This window comes from Silurus meridionalis, chromosome 14 (assembly GCF_014805685.1).
Source record: "Silurus meridionalis isolate SWU-2019-XX chromosome 14, ASM1480568v1, whole genome shotgun sequence".
In the NCBI taxonomy this organism is placed as follows: Eukaryota; Metazoa; Chordata; class Actinopteri; order Siluriformes; family Siluridae; genus Silurus; species Silurus meridionalis.
Window position 1 is genome coordinate 20403277 of NC_060897.1, and position 19200 is coordinate 20422476.

A 19200-nucleotide genomic window follows, 5' to 3' on the forward strand; every position below is an offset into this window, starting at 1 on the left:
CTTACTTTTTGTTAATGTTGTTGAAAGATTGATAGCAATCTGCTTGCCACAAAAGAAAGAGCAAATATAATGGAGGAAGTTGTTTAGAATTAATTAGTTTACTTTTCTTAATACCTGTATTCACGTTGTTATTATAAGCAATTATATATATGAAATCAATTTTAATCGGAATGCAGACTCAAACCTGCACCCGTGTTGAGGCCAATAATTAACAATAACATTTTAATACTGGTTTGAATGTAAATTTAGAGTAGATTAAGGGTTATTAAAGGGGAAGAATGTTCATGATTAATGCACCACACCTTGTGTGACAACTTTGGCTTGACTTAATGTGCTATGATTTTCTAACTGGACAGTTTTTTTTTTACTTCCACTAAAATAAAAATAAAAACTATATTATAAGTTTATAGTTTTCTTGTAGCGAATGATCAAAAATGACCATACACTTAAAACGAAAGAATGTTGAGAGACTGGTTCATAATTCTAATTCCAACTGTCAACTCATGCAGATCTGCTTGCACAAGGTCTGACACCCCCTTCTTCTCCCCCTCTCCCCTTATAAATGTATAGTATATAAACAAAAGTTTGAGGACACCTCAGCATAAGATTGGTACAAGCTTTCTGTACATCTCATCCCAAGCTCAGTTGTGCTCAGATATGGGAGTGTGCGTTTGCTCATTCAGACAGAAGAGCGTTAGTAAAGTCAGGTATTCGTGTAAGTGAGATGAGGCTTGAGGTGCAATCAGCATTTCAGTTCATTGTTCAATAGGGTTGTGGTCTAAGTTGTAGAGCAGGCCACTCCAGATCTTTCACTCTAACCTATGTGAAAGAATGTCTTTAGGAAACTGGCTTTGCTACTGCATCCTATAGAACTCCGCGCCTATAACGTCGTGGTTACATTTTGAGAAAGCAGCACATATGGCTGGAAAAGTCGTGCCCCAATACTTTTGTTCATATATCGCATCTGTAACAGACTCACTTTGTCTTTAGCACATGATCTCCCAATTTATCTCTCTGAATACTTCTATCAGTTTACTTGTCCTCCATTTAACGATCAGAAATTCAGTTTTTTTTCCTATCTTGCAGCTTCCAACATCAAACATGACGCAGATGATTTCTTTTAAATAGTAACATCACACAAGTACATCAGCAACAGTTTGGAAAGCAGAGAGCAGCAAGTCATTAGCAGTGGTGCTGTAAACTCGAAGGTCAAGCGAAAAGGGACAAAGTCAGGAATACATTCAATCACAATTTCATTTAATGCTTTGAAGATCATAATTGCATTTATCTTCAGCGATACGATATGCCAAAACCCAAAGGTAAGAAAATCAAGGAAGATTGTCGTGTCGTCGGGTGTGAAAATAAAGCATGACATACACAACTTAAAATTTAATGTAGAAGTAAGCAAAAAAAAAAAAAAAAAAAAAAAAAACAAGGCACTGGTTTTAATTAAAGGATGATGCTCAGGTAGAGAGAACTTTTTTTTGCAGAAAATGCTGAAGCCACTAAGGTTTGGGGAGCACTGGTGCATGCTCAGTTTAAGGATTTAAATGTATTGTATTTTGTGAACTCAACTGGAAAAAAAGCACCAAAAAAAAAAGCAGTGATTAGAAAAACCAAAACAAACAGAAGATATAAAATACTTGCAGTCTTTACAGAATAATTCCCAGGTCACTACCAGTCTTGTTGAGAAATATAAAAAAAACAAAAAAAACAATATATTAGTGAAACTGGTTTCGATGGCTCATTAGTATAAACCCAGCGCTTAACAGTCAGAAACTGAAACTACTCACAATCATTTTAATGGCTTTGTTTTCCTCTGACATCGAAGGGAATTAAACGCATGAACGCTTTTATTATAGCACACTGGTTAAAAGAACCCCGATTTCAGAAAATAAAATAAAAATGGAAATAAAGTACAGAAGCTGAAAGAAAATCAGGTGCTGGACTTTTTACCTTTGTAATAAAATGTTTTTATGTTATTTTAAGCCCTGAAAAAAAAAAGGCTGACATAAATGCAAAACCCAGAAATAGCTGTTTGAACCCAATGATAATGCAGTCATCACCAATAATAACAAAAAGCTTAATAACAGTATATATTATTTCTCACACGTGGCTCAAAAAAAAAAAAAAAAAAAAAGAGAGGCAGAGAATGCAGACACATGGCCGCCTATACTACAGTGGGGTTTTCCCCCCAAATCAGCTGTGTAATAAATTATAGCATGGATTTGTATCTTCTGAGAAAACCAGGACTGAGATAAGCAGGTGGACAATTAGTTTTTTGCAATATACATGTTCTTTCTTTGGATAGATTTGTTATCTAGAGTAAATCTGGGGGGATAAAGAGGTGCCAGCATTGCTAAAAAGGAAAAGGAAACTTTTTTTGACCGACAAAAAAAGCTACAATACGGTGCATGCTTTAGTCTGGGATAGAACTGAGATTTCAAGATTTCCAACCAGAGGAGGAACTGGGTTTAGAATTTGCTGCTAAAATGCCCAGGTTTGTTGAGGTGTCTGAAAATGTTAGACAAAACTGTAAATGTTGGCACCTCTGATATTCCTTGTATTGCATTGGTGGACTCCTATCATGTGTTTTATCTCATTCCTTACTTGGTATATGTCATTTCTCATGGCTTATTTTTGTAAACACTGAAATGCAAATCCATCGAACAGTTTATTGGTTTTCTGTTTACCTTTTTAGTATGTAGGATTAAAAAAAACGTCAGGACGTTGGCGCCGAAATGACCCACATCTACCTCAAAGAGTCCGATTTCCTTACAGTCAAAGGGTAAAGCACCAAAAGATACATTCAGAAAACGAATAAGATCCCACAAGTTTTTTTGGTTTCTGGGCCACACAAGTGGAGATGAGGATTTTAAGAAGGCAGAAACTCTTTGCACTGACGTGGAATGATTGCAACACCGGCGCAAACGTCCTCGATCGATCTTCAGAGTCTGAAGGGGTGACCTTAAAGCTGGAAAAACACACGCACACCACAGACACACAACGCAGCTTACATTCTTTACACAATGCCTCTTTAGGCAAGTTTTATCGCCTGTGGCTCAAAAGATGCTCTTAGTAGCTCAGTGAGCGAAGAAAAAAAAAAAAAAAACAGCAACAAAAAAAAAAAAAAAAAAACAGACCCCCACACCACCAAAATTATGACCTCGATTCACACGTCCACTTTCTTTCGGTTCACCATCGCTTGTGCAAAGATGGCAAATAGATTTCCAAGTACTAATGTCTTTAAAAATATAGAATTCACTTCAAAAAGATAAAGATTGCTTTGAATCAGATATTCAGCTTTATAATGTCAAGGCACATTTGGTTACTGCATCCCGTCTTCCTAACAGACAGCTTTAAAATCTTTTGAGTTTGTTCAGGTAAAAAAAAAAAAAATAGGGGTCAGTTTTATGGTTTGCCGATATCCACTGTGATTTTGGTAAACAGCTGGTCCTTCTCCACTCGAACCACTTCATAAGACAAGGAGTTGATGCCATCTTTGTGCATAGTCTCTCTGGTGTGTGCTATTCGGTCAAACCTGGGACAGGAAAACACATCGTTAGAGCAGTTAATTGCAGGCTTTCTGTAAACACGTTGGAGTGCGTATTAGCAGTACTTTTCCTTTAGGGCTGGCTCTCAATGCGGTTGAAAAACATCGCATGACTGCGCTTTTGTATTTATTAAAGCTCCATTAGTGAGTTAAATATGTGACAGCTGCTATAAAGTAGGAAGTCAAAACATATGATGTCACATGGTGAAGCAAAGGTGTTGAATGTTTCATGCTTTGGGATGCAACTGCCAACGTGGTCTGCGTAAACCGCGGTTTTCGCCTGATCTCAGATTTCAAATCTAGTGGAAAGGAAAGCCTTCCCAGAAGAATGGAAGTTATTATAACAGTAAAGGTGGACTAAATCTGATGGATTCTCAATGACTGAAATCATTGAATCAACCCTTTATGAGACGCACTGAAGTGGATGACAATTTTTTTGAGTTGACATGCAAAGTATATTCAAATGTATATTTTACTGCCTGGTTGGCTGAAGGACAAGAAAGATTGAGAAATATAACAACTGAGTCATACAGGAAAAACAACTCAACAAAAGCATGATTCAAACAGGGTCATTTGGCTTCTATTGTTTCTCACAATCCCAGAAGAATGATTTCATATTAAAATGTTACTCCTCTGAAAATAATGAAAGTTAAAGAGTTCCCATACTTTTCCACAGGTTTTGTTGTTACTTGTTCCTCCATAAAGATAAGTGCTCAACAAAGTGTATCATCACACAGTATGGATTTTGCCCATTGCAACAACTAGCCAAAAACCCAACTAGCGTTTATGCTGAGTAAACCTTTTTTTGTGCTTTATTTTCTAGTGTTCAAAGGTACTCAGTAATCCTAAACTCTGTTACACCTCATCATTGTGTAAACAATAGAAATTATATTAGAAGAGACCTTTGTGCTCAGATGTTTACTTATGAGTAATTACAGACAGACTCTGTGTAGGGGGAGTGGAAGGTTATTAATGGGGGTCACTCATATTATTCACCTTTGGGGGTTCGGGTCGTTCTTTTGGTCCCGTTCGTGACGAATCATCCTGCATTTTCCGACTGCACTGTTGGGTCTGGATATGGACATCCCTTTGGCGGTCACCCTGTGAGAAACACCACGTATTTGATTAGTAACGTGAAGCAACAGCTGTGGGAAAAAATCGAGTGCAAAAGACTTAAGAACATAAGAAATATGACAACCTGCTGAACTTATTAACCAGGCCTGCTATTCTGACAAGAATGTGATCTACTTTGAACAAAATTACACTTAATTCCCTAGCGCAGAAGCCTGGATAACTCTTTAGCACAATTATGGAGGTATTAGTTCAGCCTGCCTTCTGCCATTCACTCTCTCACATACCATTCATTCATGAACGCATAGTTTAAAGTTACCTATGGAAAGTAAAGGTCACAGACACTGTATTTATCCACATTCCTCCACGTTTAAAAAGCCGTGCAACATACGATATTTACATGGCTTTAAAAACAAACTGTAACCTGGATAAACCAAAACTTTATCTTACAAGTACTTTTTTATTTAACAAGCAATGTTTCGGTTCTGTTTCTCAACTCTGCACTCATTAATTATCTTCTCCCAGGACGCCACCAAGAACGAAAACTGCCTGCAATGAGGAACACGGCTCCAGCTCTGTCCTATCATCTGTTTTTCTTCATTTTGTCTCATATTTGTACAACTATGCGATAAGGTTTTTCGGATGAATTCCAGACCCTCTCATTAATATGAAATAAAATCTTAATAAATACATTTATAGGAAGTACATTTGAAACACCACACACACTTTTCCAAGTCGAGGATCTGCTCAGTAGTATATGTTTTGCATTACTTACGTCACAAACAGGAAAGAAAAAGAGAACTTGAGAGAGAGAGAGAGAGAGAGAGAGAGAGTATGAGAATGAGAGAGAGAGAGAGAGAGAGATCTGCTAATGTGTGCTCATTTAAATCCACTGATCTTCTCATACCTGTTGTAGATATCGTCATCCTCGCCTCCCCAGCCCCAGTAGTTATTTGGAAAGCCGTTAATCTTCAAGTACTGCTCCTTGCTCAGGGAGGACACACCGCCGAAGTACTGGTTATATGGAAGTCTGTGTGAAGATGAAATAAATACGTGTTTGGGAATTAGGTGGGGTATGTCTGTGTGAGAAAAAAAAGATGTGCAGAAGACACATTTGCTATCTCAAAGCACCACCGTGCATACCGACATCCTTTGGTGGCATAATCTCAGATTTAAGGAAGTAGAAAAAAAAAAAAAACCACAGCTCTTCTGCAGAAGCGCATGAGCTAGAAAAAGGCTGGTCATGATCAGGAAATGGTGCTCTGACACATCTATATGTGTGTAAATGTCTTTTGAGGGTCACCCAGACAAAGTAGAGCTTCAGCCTAATAAATCCATCACAGATGCTCCAAAAAAAAAAAAAAAGAAGAGTAACGAGAAAACTGGTCCATTTTTCACATATAATTTGTCAAATTTATTTGGGGATACATGTACAAGCTTACAGTATGTGTAATTATTTGGGAAAATGCAAACGCACTAGAGTGGATAATTTTGTGATATATGCACAATCATCAACAATTCTCTTGTCCCTTCATGATGACGATTTCCTTGTCAGATCTGGTCTGGTATTCCCCTAAGATCATGTCCTGCCTCTCATTACAGTTAATGAATACGAAGGTTGATGGCTTTCCCTGTACTTTGTGCTGTGAGCAAATGTTGTGAAATTACAACCAGATGCCTTGAAGCCCTGGTAGGAGTAATGGTTTCTCACTGAAAGCGGGAGGAGGAAATGCTCTTAAGATGGCATTAAACACACACACACACACACCTGGCACAGATCCTAATGCATGCAAATGTGTGTTAGAAAAAAGAAGAGAAAGTCTATTTGTAGCAGCGTGTAGTTTCTGCGACGATCGTCCAATCTTCATTCGGTCTTTACATTTAATACGTCCAGACAGCTGTCTAACCATTATATACCAAAGGTTGGGGATTGTACAGAAAAATATAGACTGGACACATTTTCAATGAGCATCTGCCTCACTGTGGTCATAAGAGAAACAAATGGCTATAACCTTCCTGGCTACACAAACCAGGCTGAACATTCGCCGATCTCTTTCTCCAACGAAGTGTTTCTGTCCAGGGAGACTCGTCAGATGGTTACAGGTAAAAACCCCCCCTGGAGATTAGCACTGCCTGAAATTCAAACTCAGCCAATCCGGAAAAACCACCGTGCCGGCAGGATCCCTGTTGTTGTGAGTTGCGTGATAAGATAAGAGTTCCATTAGTGATTTGCTTACTGAACAATTTAATATATATGCAGGTTTGCAAATGTTTCTAGGGATCTGCAGGATCTCTTAAGCCAGGTTTGACCTACTTTTTAGTATGTGTGTGTGTTGTGAAAAGGAAAAGCCATCTACATTTGAATGCAAACGAGGCTCTAGAGGACTACTTGGAAAATAGGAAGGGAAAAAAAAAACACAGGTGTTGTCGGAGATCGATGCAAATTAACCTCGGGGGGAGGCGCTGCAAATCGCGGAGAAAACCATGACACAAAAGAGTAAATAAAAGTCTTCTAGTGGACTATTCTCTTTATCAATTTATCTCTTGTAATTTATTGCACAGCACCTTTTCCCCATGGATTTAAGGTAACTTTTTATATCATTATTATTTCATACAATTTAAGTAAACAACAGATTCATACATTATTCATACAGCATAAGACATGAATTTACAAATTTAATTACCTGAAGCCAAATTTGTCCATGGAGACAGACAAGTGTCTTGGCTGCTCGAAGCATTTGTATGTGTTCCGGTCGTCCATGGGGATGAGGTCGACGTCGCTGAATACGAAGCATTCGTAGTCGTACTCCTTCAGAGCCTCGGCGTAGCCCACGTTGAGCAGTTTGGCCCGGTTAAAGGTCTCCTCTCCATCCTGTGTGAACAGAGCGGAGAAGAGCGGCGTTACACGATACACACGAGTAACATGCAACGAACACACTCGTGCAATCGTCTACATAAAATCCTTTTTATATATTGTTGGGTATATTGTTTCTTTTTAAGACAATACCTATAACATAATACATATATTTCTGACAAATCTAGTCAGAACACAATAAAATGTAATTTAAAAATAATAGTACAGGAATGAATCGGACCGCGTGTGAGTGGACTCGCTAGAGTTTGGATTTAAAATTAGTGACGTGACTCGCGTTTTCATATTCGTTCCTATGATATTAGAAAACACCACTAATGAACGTTATGGATCTACGGGTAAAAAAAAATATAAATCTTTAGTAAACGTTTCAAATTAGTGTCGGCACCAAGCTCTTTCTTTTCCCCAAACAAAAGTGCTGCTGCTTGCTACGACGCATTCTTACCCTTATTTTACTGCCGGTTGCTATAGTTTCATTGTTAGAACCAGGCTATAAACAAACAAACCCTGACACCTGAGTCTTGTACGTTATTTGAATATTTGCAGAGTCTTGCAATTGTTTTTTTTTTTTTTTTTACGACTGCCCTTACAGATGAGTCTGCCTGCCATTCAGTCGTCTGACAAAAAAAATAAAAAAATAAATGAAAGAGGTGTTACACTAAACCAAGTTGGACGTTACGCTCTCAGATCTAATTTCTTCCACTGAAAGCACCAGAAACGCCGTTGGTGCTCAGCGTCAATTTACGGAGGTTTTCTTTTGTCATGGGGTCAGCACAGGATAAGAACCTTTATTTTATTCCTATTACTCTGTTGATGTGTATACAATCTTTACATACGCATTAAAAATGCATCGTCTGGCTACTTAGGAACTACAAGAAACACTTCTGACGGATGATGGCTGCTTTTCACGTGCGCACAATACATAGCGGCTTGCGCTCGTAATAACGACCAGGGTTGTTGAAACTGCTCTACATGCTCGGGTTTAAAAGCAGACTCAGGGTCTACCTATAGTAGTTTAACCTCTCGATTTTTACAAAACACAGTTTGCCGTCTGCTCTGCTTTGTCTGCAACACATTCATAATAAATACTTCCAGTTCGCTGTCATTTTGTGTCGGTTTGTTCGCATATCAGTGCACACCAAACATACATCACCAACCATCAATCACCTGAGATCCAGTACAGTATCTATTTACGTACAACTATGGGTAACAATCTTAACAATAGCAGATATCAGTATATTCTTCTTAAGGTTCGTCCTAATTGTTTTAGGACCTCCTTATAAATAAAACCACTCAGTATCAGTGTAATGAATGTGAGAATTCCCTGCCCTAGGACAAGAGCTCAAGTCGTCTCAAGTTCTCATTCGAAACCATTCAGGTGCTTTTTGGCTTCTCCTCGTCGTTGGGTCTCTGGAGAACTGGATGAGCCGGAGCGTACCAGCGGCCAAAGATCGAGTCCTTCGATAACCGAAGATGAATCCTATAAGAGCTTTCTGGTAAATGCGCTCTATGGTAAGCAGTAAACAAAGGAAGTAAAGAGAGGGAAAAAAGGCATTCTCTTCTGAGACAGCTGACATCTGTTGCCCAAGGACACTGGGCTGTGCTTGTTTTTCATGGCGGGAGGGAGTGAGGGGTGGAAATACTCAAGCGTTTCCTTTTCTTTCCCTCCTTAGAATTTACCAGGAAATTTCAACACACTAGTCTCTGTGACTTGTATGGTGATGAGTTTGCTGGTTGGGTGTCAGAAGCTACCAGTCTCTAAAGCATTCGTGGCTTTTTGGAATGGAATCTGACTGTCATTATCTGCCTCAAGATTCTTTCCAGTTCTCAACACGTGTAGCCAACACCAGTGGCCTTGCTGTCTGCTCAAACTCCCACTCGTTGGATTTTCTTTATTGGCTTTATTATTCTGTTAAAAAGCCCGGGTCGGATAACTGTACAAATAAACTACGGTACAATACTCCTATGTATGCACCTGAACACAAAATAAATATGTATACCTAACAATTCTGTGAGGGGAAAAAATATTAAAACCATATGAAGAAAGGCTTTATTCAAAACAGGAAGCGATTAGATGGCACATCTGCGCACGATTGCTTTAACCAAAAACAATAATAACCTTGTAGTTCTGTTGAGAAAAAATAAGGACGAGGGGGAAACCAAAAAAGAAAAAGCGAGAGAAACATAACCAGCAGTTTAACCCAGCCTTGGTAGCAACCCATGACTGGCTTATAGAAAGAGCAAGTAGACCTTTTTCTCACCTTTTTCGTCACACTGCTGTTAGCGCCAGGTGCTGAAAGCCATCATGCAAAAGACCGGCAATTTGGTCAGGAAGAAGATGGCAGATGGCAGGTAGCCAGGGAGGGATGAACCGGGGTGGGGGGGGGGGATAAGAAAGAAGTGGAGAGGAAAGGAGGGGTGGCAGAGAAAGCGAGAGACAAAATTAGAGAGAAAAGTGAGCAGAGCAGCAAGTAAAGACAACATTCAGAGAAGAAAGATTGTTTTTCAGAACATCTAACCCCCCTTTTTTTAAACACACCGTAACACCAATATAGAAGACGGAAATGTAAACTGATGCCTCAAGCGTGAAAAACAAGGCAGAGTAACTGTCTGGAAAACAGCCCAAAGAGATTAATATGTGTGAAGCATTAGATCTTTCCCTCATTCCCTATTTGCAAAAGAACTGCTGTTGGTTTAAGCTTCAGAAACACGGTACAAGCAAGCAGAAATGTCGACATTCTGCACGGCGCAAAAACAAAACACAAAACCTTATCCAAGGTTTTGTTGAAGGTCCAAGGTACATTTCAAACTTTGACACTGTTGAATGTCAAGAGGAAAAATGATAATTCATGATAAGCGTGTTGCCCCGTTATGACCTACATGGGAAATGAATACTGGGGGGAAAAAAAAATTGATGCGTCCCTCATCTGTTTCTGATCAACCTAAACCATCTGGCGAAATCTGCTGTCTTCAGCAGTGCAAAGGTGAAAACTTGGTTTTGGCCTAAACAACAACACCAGAATTTGTTTTGTATTTACCTTCACTCTGTCTTGAGAATTGCCATGCAAATGATACATTCAGACTTTTCTTTATTGTCTAATTTTTAGACGAAATTAAATGCTTTCACATTTGTATACTGCACCAGTAAGGCTTTTAGCCCCCATTCACCAGCATGGAAGTCTTTACAGCAACGAGTGCCTATCAAATCAATTCTTCCGATCATGTTGGCAGTGGATGGAATTCAGCACGATGCTCCAAAATGTCCAAAAAAAAAGAATTTGGTAGTGAGCGAGAATGTAATGGTATATGCTGTATGATTCACGCCATTTTTTATCCACATCAAAACCATTCCTGGCAGGACCCGCGGTGATGATAAAAGAGACCGCACCCGTAAGGTGAGAAATGTTTTTGCATAGGATAAACAATCAGTTAAAAGACGTTTAGTGAGTAGTGCGGATTTGTACAAACGATTTCGTCACTGGAAATGAATACGCTTGACTGCTTTGGCTGCAAACACAAAGAAAGACGGGAAAGAAGAAAAAAAACTAGCCAGACGTGTTATTTCAGTCCAAATAAAAAAAAAAACGTGAATTTCAAGCTAGACTTCTCCTCCCGTAATGTGCTCAATAATTACGTTACAATATCGCAGTTGTAGACGATTGTAAATAATTAAACTGGCGAATGGGTCTTTCTATAGCAAGATACTGATATTACACTGACAACATTGATTATTCCAAAGTTTTTACGACGACTAAGCATCTTAATAAGAGCCACATTATTTTTACACATGAAAAGACTCTCATGAGCTTGAATGCATTCTTTTTATCAGAATCCCAAAGTGGGAAGTTTGTAGACCATCTCCTTTTTTCGACAGGTTACAAGAAATTTGATCCACTCTGAAAAATGTGGGTGAAGCAATGATCCAACCAGAACATGGCCAGTGAGCACGTTCAGCTCTAAAGCTGAAGCAATAAAAATAAAAATAAAAAATAAAAAATATGAAATTTCATTTGTCAGCCAAAACATTTCAAGAATGTGTGGTGATTGAACATAAAAATATTCTTTATATGGATCGTTCTTTCCCAATAGTGGCAGGTTAATTTTTTACCCCTTGATTTGCTTGCCCGCATACGTACCATTTTTTTGAACTGTCTGCGTTCCTAAGCACAAAAGAAAACAGAATGACAAAGGTAAGATGAAAAATCCTAAAAATGTACCATACTTATCTGTTTATTAAAGAAGGAAGACGGAGTTTGGTTTTTATGACTGATCATACAAATTTCACGCGCATTTTACCGTGTGATTGAAGATGGTAAAATGTGTTGATAAAGTAAAAAGCACATAATTCTGTTAAGTAAAAATAAAAAAAAAAACAGGGAGGAGAAAAATATAAAAAGTGAACCACAGAGACAGTCATCATAGCAGAGTACACAATGTACTTCTAGTGACTAAAAAGTGGGGAAGAGGAGGGTTCCTGTTCATGTGATTGAACTCTGTATGTGTGTGTGTGTGTGTGTGGAATTTTTAGAAAGGCCGCAAGAATAAATTGTCTTAGTTGGATTTGCTCAAGTGCCCAGCAGTGGTAGTTTGGGAGAGCTAGGGCTTGAAAAAAATGACCTCCCAATCGGGAACCCTGCTACTACGTGCTAGTTTACTACACTACCACAGCATTGCTAAAAATATACATCTCTGTGGTCCACTATCTGAACCATGAACCCACAAATATGAGCCTCTGCACACTGCTTTGTGCTGGAAACGTTAGTTCAAATGACAAGTCCACATGGTCTGCCACGGATAGACTGGAAGAACCAGAATGTCCTTCACGGAGCCGAGACCCACCTCTGAAATGTCGAAACAGTGAAAACACACCTCACGTAGAGTCAATGCCTGAACTCTCCGTGGCTGAATGAGCGCAAATCACCACAGTCATGCCCCGAATGGAAAGAGAAGCTACTGCCACACCAAAAAGAGAACCAACTCCATATTCACACCATTGCCCTTGGAACAGAATGCCCACGTATATATGCGAAGATGAACATGAAGCTTTTATTAAAAGATGAAGGAAAGAATGAGCAAATCTCAATCAACGGCGCATGCGGTAAACGTCATGAGTCCTTCGAAAGGTCCTGCGCGCTTCATATCTAACCTGAACTCACCTGGTTGATGATGTAGATGCCATAGTCGAGCTGCTGCCGCTGCAGAATTGGGTGCAGGTAATAAAGCCAGTACTTTAGGTGTTCGTCTCGATTACGGAATGGGATGATGATCGCCACTTTCTGCAAAGCTTTGCAGTTTTTGGGTTTGTAGCGTCCTCCATTCTGCAGCACTGGGTTCTCTTTCCTCACCTGATCGAGGCTCACTGGATTGGAAAACTCGATTAGGAGCGGACCCACTGCAAAAGCACAGGACAGTGTTTGATTAGTTTCACAGCAACATCACCCATTCATGCGATGCCTAACGTGCGAGCAGTAGTTAAAAAAAGATTGTTATTAATACGGTATTCTCAGACCACAGGCTTAAAGCTTTTCAACAGAAGCTACTAGTATATTTCCCCGAGTTACTCAATAATGTTAAGAATGATTACTCAGATAATGATGTTAAGAAAGTAAAACACTCGGGGACGTGTTGTTATTGGAAAATTGGTGAGAGATTCATTCCACAGCAACTTCAACATTTGGCCTTAAGCTGGACATGAAAAACACACGTTAACTGTTCGTCCTTTTAAGATGACTTTTACCTTTGCAAAATGTCGACGAAAATGAGTTAGTTGCTGTTCTTGCTTGCATTACCGCAAAACCACAGCTTGCCGTGTTTCCAAGAAACCGTGGATGGCGAAGCACTTAAGATCTTCTCATGCCTGAATACTTAGTTACAGCTTTAGCTCTAATTATTACAAAGCATTCGCACTGAAAACCTGTCCCAGAAGTTTGCGGCTTGCCTGCCATTCAAGTCCCACACACTGTGCTGTAAATGCTACAAACAGTTTAATAACCAGCATGCAGCCACAGCATTTTAACATTTCTAAACTGTTATGAGGAAAATATCATCTAGAAGTGATGCACAGTGATCAGAACTATGCCACTGGCCTAATCTTTACTCTTGCATTGAAACATCATTTGAAACATCAAGGCAGAAATCATTTCTGCATTAATTTCTGCAGTCAGCATAAACTCCATTCCCAAGTTAGTCTTCAATGTCTTGCAAGCAGGAAGATTTTAAATAAAATCTTAAGATATACTATATTTTGGGCCCTTAACCCTTCTTATATTTGTTTTTATTCCCTCATAATGAAAGAGAAGGTTGATGGTTTCACTTTTTGTCCGATTTCTTCTCTTTTGAGATCAATATACCTGCAGGATGTGTGTCAGGAGCTATAAACCTTAACCGAATCGATTTACGTCGAATGAGATGTGGAGAAAACCCCTTCTAAAGGCACTAAGATGTCAGGCGGGCAAAGAGTTACAGGCTTTAGGAAACATGCACTGTTGATTTCCAAGAACTGAATCATCTTTTTCTGTGCTGCAGGCTTCACTTTGTTGTTCTCTCCCATCAGACTCTGGTCTCCAGTACTGTTCAGTGAAAGTGCAGTAAAACTTGCACTGAGCCGCCACTTTAAATGGTATTAAGAAATAAAATCACTGAAGAAATACAAAAGGCTTGAGGCCGAATATATAAGTCTGTTATAAAGAGCAGTCCATCATTCCTCGTTCACTGTCTTGACTCAAATGAAGCAAAAATATGATTCCAAACATTTTGAAACAGAATAAGAGAAAATGAAATATAATGGCGATAGATTTCATTTTCATGAATTCTCATACAAACTGTGTCTAATAAATAGTTAGATAAAAGCACATGAAATAACATATCTGCAGGAAGTCTGTGTGACACGCAAACACTTCAACGTGACACGTGGACCTGAAACACTGAACTTTCTCGGAGGCCCTGAAGTCAAATTTCTGGCCGTGCAGCTGAACAAACACGCAGATGAATACAATGACGGCAATAATAGGTTTACTTGGCACACAACGCGATCCAAACTCGGGAGACCAGGTAAACACTAGTTGACGTGTCACACGGATGCACCGAGTAATCTGAAGATCAACTTGTCCATTTTGGGGACCTTGCGTATTGTTCTGCCTATAATCGAGACTCATAAATCATATAATCAAAGCTTTAACGGCATCCGGAATTGTGAAGCACTCCACATTAAACAGAGGAGGAGTAGATCTATCAAGATCTATTGAAGTCAGGCTGCCAGGCAATGAGACAAGACTTGCAGCCCTGGTGGTCTAGTGGTCTAAGAAGTTCCCCTCCCATACTGGGTTTGAGTCCTGGCCTTGTGGTTGCACGGGCTGGTGCACTCTCTGTGCTGGCTCCAAGCTTGCATAAAATGGTAGGGTATCAGACATTGGTGTTTAGTGTAAAACGAGTGGTAAATCATATATATTTGCTAATTCTCTGTTGTGGCAACCTCTGATAGGAACAGCTAAAAGATTATGATTTCAACTATTTTAACCAACAAAGAAAATCACAAATCCTCTGGCTTTGGCCCCACTAGGCTAACGTTCCTCAGCAAGACTGTACTTTATTAATATAATGGTTTTTGGCATCTAACTAGGCAGAACACTATTACTGAATGCCACATTATCCGATAACTAGACATGCTAACATTTCCAGAGCAGTACACTAATTCAAGTTATCATTAAAAAAAAAATTCTCCACAATAAAAAAAAAAAAGTATTTCCGCTATTAATCAACACTGCCTGGAAACATTACGAATAATACAAGTTTTATGTGTTGCTTCCTGCAATGGCTGGTTTCTCGACTTCACCGTGCCCTTCAATACCAGCTCTTCAAGTCAAAGTATTAGTTTGGTGCCACATGCCTGCCTGGTTGCCAGATGCTGAGCAAGCATTTAAAAAAAATTCTCTTCTTTATGGAAATTACCTTTGAAATGTAAACCACTTTTGGCTCTTAAACTATATTTTCCGCAGTCAAACTGCTCATATTTTTCCTTTTTTCCCCCATTACACTCTGCAAACTGCAAGTGCAGTTTGGTGGACCTCTCCGATTCAGATATTTTCTAAACCAGCTGCCCACTAGATGCAAGCCAAAAGTAAAGTCAGTGGAAACTGGCAGGAGCCTGAACCAGCTAAAGAACTGAAAGTGTTTGAAGAGACTGAAACTGGAAAGCATTTTTCGGTTGGTGAGATAATGAAGCCAGCACCTAAGTAGGAGGGACCCAAACATTTTTCCAGCAAGACACTGCTCCTGAGCACCAAAAAGTCATGGTTTCTCAACGGTGACGTGTAAGAACAAAAGTAAAAAGCTTTCCCTAAAAAGGAGACATTATAAAAACAAAACAAAAAAAGAACTGAGGCCATATTAATAGCCAAAGGTTTTGTAAAAAGATGTTCTGGAATAGCTTGGTGTCTGACTGCAGTGTATCCACAAGCTTTTGATTATTATAGTGTTTATGGTGCCACTTGGCTTAACTGTATTTTCCCCTTATTCCTAGAGTAGTAGACTTGTAGACAGTCATGGCTCAATGGTTAAGGCCCCGGCTTACTACTCAGAAAGTCAGGGGTTTGAGCCCCAGAGCCTCCCAGATGACACTGTTGGGCCCATAAATTTTCTGAAATTTCAATGTGTTATTAAGTTTATTCATTTGTATAACGTGTTCTTCGAGTTTCATGGTCCCGCATCACTACTGATTAATTGATTTCTCCACGCCGACCTGAACAACACGTCTTAACATTCCTGGTTGTGTTGATCGTGATGAATGAGAAAAGATTTTGTTTCAGAGAAGAATGATTGGCAAGACATTATTTATATTAGATAATGCTTTGGTGTGAGTAAACACACTAACTTTCGTTATTGCTTGTAATCAGATAATCGCTCTAGGTGAGAATATCTCTCTGTCGAAGCAGCCCATGATTAAATCAACATGACTTAATAATGGCGGAACATGACTGGCAAAAAAAAACACGGTTTGACAAGAGGGAGGTGGCAGTTTGATTGCGTACAAGAGTCAAAGCTGATCAAAGTAAGGAGTCAAGGAGTTGTGCATGTTCTCCACTGTCAGCACCCTCTCCGGTTTCCTCCTAGCTGGCAAAAAACAATAGTATAACAACAATAATTTAATTGCCTTTAGGTATTAAACGCACATCTGAACAATCTGGAGCGCATTCCTGCCTCATACCAAGTGGATAGTAAAACAATGACCAGGATGAATGTCCCATATCAGAGATCAGTCAGTAGATATGAGTTAGATTTAAAGTGTAAAGCAATAAATATGCAGCAACATACAACCGGTCACAGGTGGTTTCACCCAAATGGGACGTGAAATCCGATGCACTGGGAATCAGTGGAAAAAGAAATCCCGATCTGGTCAGCAATGCTGATGAATACAACCATATTTGAGCAAACATAATAATAATTTTTTTTAAAAGCGTTCATACCAAGCAAAGGCGACGTATCAGGGCATTTTTCCAGCTCGCTCTCTTTAACGGTGTTGTTGGACACTAAAGTGTTGTCCGGTTTGGATACTTCGGTGGTTCCTGGATGCTGTTCCAGTTTCCTGAAGGTCTGATGGTTGTGCTGAGAGTTTTGGACGAACGATTGTTTGTTGTCCAGCGATTTGACATAGTAGACCACAGTGACCAAAATGTGCAGGCAGCAAAGGAGGACAACAAGAGTGCAGGTCTTATGAAGGGCGTTAAAAGTCACATTCGGGTCGCGCATCTTTTTTTCCGTTGCAAAAAGTGAAAAAAAGAAAAGCGGGGAAAAAATGGGAAAGTTACACCTATGACACTAATAAGTGGCTACTGGTTGAAGAGGTCAGAAACAGACTGACTCTTATTTAACAAGAGCAGCTTCAATAAAATGTACAGTATACCCTAATGTACAACTACACACACCTAGCATTTTATAACCAAAACATTAAAATCCAGTGCTTACTTGAAGAAAAAAAAAGGAATATTATACTTAAATATTTGACTTTAGAAAAAAAAAATACCCTCCTCACTTCCTGTTAAACAAACATTTAAAAGTTTTCTACACAGCCGGTCGGTCTGTATTATTAAAATAACTACCAAAATATATCTACAAATATCTCAAATCTTTCTGAAAACCATCTACAGCCTGTGCCCATGCCGTGTTCTGTTAAAATAAATAAAATAACACGTCATTAGCGTTAGCATGCTCCCTCGGCTAACTAGCTAGCTTCGCTAAAAGGTACTCGTGACTTTCAGCGAACTTCAGTGCGCTTCTCCTTCAGCTAGTGTTCCGCTTCCTCTAATGCAGCTCCTCCACAGCCTTTCTGTTTCTCCTCAGAGGTATCCACGTGTAATGGCAGAAAGGGAGAAAAAACCATTTAATCCATGGACAGTTATAAAGAAATATATATATATAGAGAGAGAGAGAGAGAGAGAAGCGTTGTGACACGCTCTAGGCGCTGCTTCCCGTTACACTGAGGATGAAAGAGAGACGCCTCGCGCTACAAGCTCGCGTGAGCAGAAAAAAATAATAAATACGTCATCGGTTCTCTGACTCGAGGCGGCTAGAGGTGCGCGCGCGCGCTTCCACCCTGTAAAACCTGCACACCAGTTACATCTATCTATCTATCTATCTATCTATCTATCTATCTATCTATCTATCTATCTATCTATCTATCTATCTGTCTGTCTGTCTGTCTGTCTATATAACTATCTATCTAATTACGTCTGTCTGTCTGTCCATCTAATATATCTGTCTGTCTGTCTGTCTCTAACTCTGTCTGTCTGTCCATCTAATATATCTGTCTGTCTCTAACTGTCTGTCTGTCTATCTAATATATCTGTCTGTCTGTCTGTCTGTCTCTAACTCTGTCTGTCTGTCTGTCTGTCCATCTAATATATCCGTCTGTCTGTTTGTCTGTCTGTCTACATGTGCCACACTTCCACACTGTTAAACCTGCACACCAGTTACATCTATCTATCTATCTATCTATCTATCTATCTATCTATCTATCTATCTATCTATCTATCTATCTATCTGTCTGTCTGTCTGTCTGTCTGTCTGTCTGTCTGTCTGTCTGTCTGCATGTGCCACACTTCCACACTGTAAAACCTGCACACCAGTTACATCTATCTATCTATCTATCTATCTATCTATCTATCTATCTATCTATCTATCTATCTATCTATCTATCTGTCTATCTGTCTGTCTGTCTGTCTGTCTGTCTGTCTGCCAATATAACTATCTATCTAATTACGTCTGTCTACATGTGCCACGCTTCCACACTGTAAAACCTGCACACCAGTTACATCTATCTATCTATCTATCTATCTATCTATCTATCTATCTATCTATCTATCTATCTATCTATCTATCTATCTGTCTGTCTGTCTGTCTGTCTGTCTGTCTGTCTGTCTGTCTGTCTGCCAATATAACTATCTATCTAATTACGTCTGTCCATCTAATATGTCTGTCTGTCTGTCTGTCTGTCTGTCTGTCTATCTCTCATGTGACATTAAAATGTGTTTTATTTTCTCCAAAATGTCTTCTAAGGTTACTTCTAATTGTTATAGCAAAAACCCGATTATTTTCATGCAGTCTTATATTTGGTGTAATGTTTAAAGCAGGAGTCCCCAACATGGTGCCCGTAGGCACCAGGTAGCCCGCAAGGACCACATGAGTAGACCGCGGGTTTTTTCTAAAAATA

The 19200-nt window shown here is 39.3% G+C and overlaps 1 protein-coding gene across 2 annotated transcripts; it reads right to left on the reverse strand.

The window, feature by feature from the left end:
* Positions 1–1236: 1236 nt before the first annotated feature.
* Positions 1237–17950, reverse strand: b4galt1l (DP-Gal:betaGlcNAc beta 1,4- galactosyltransferase, polypeptide 1, like). 2 transcript variants are annotated; one of them, XM_046866367.1, is made up of 7 exons: positions 16958–17950; positions 12653–12888; positions 11633–11656; positions 7309–7496; positions 5532–5654; positions 4550–4654; positions 1237–3541 (listed from the first exon to the last, which is right to left on the reverse strand). In XM_046866367.1, exons 1-7 carry the CDS (start codon positions 17238–17240, stop codon positions 3412–3414), a joined length of 1089 nt encoding a protein of 362 aa, XP_046722323.1. In that variant the 5' UTR covers positions 17241–17950; the 3' UTR covers positions 1237–3411. The 2 variants fall into 2 exon arrangements, with proteins under 2 accessions (XP_046722323.1, XP_046722324.1); XM_046866368.1 differs by lacking the exon at positions 11633–11656 and having other exon boundaries at positions 16958–17949.
* Positions 17951–19200: the final 1250 nt, after the last annotated feature.

Excerpts from the sequence above, each read along its gene's own strand:
- b4galt1l (XM_046866367.1), bottom strand. The coding sequence starts at position 17,240 with ATGCGCGACCCGAATGTGACTTTTAACGCCCTTCATAAGACCTGCACT. Across the intron at positions 7,497-11,632 it reads GCAGACAGTTCAAAAAAATG|GATGGAGAGGAGACCTTTAA; the intron begins GTACGTATGCGG and ends CTGTTCACACAG. Across the intron at positions 3,542-4,549 it reads AACGACCCGAACCCCCAAAG|GTTTGACCGAATAGCACACA; the intron begins GTGAATAATATG and ends TTCCTGTCCCAG.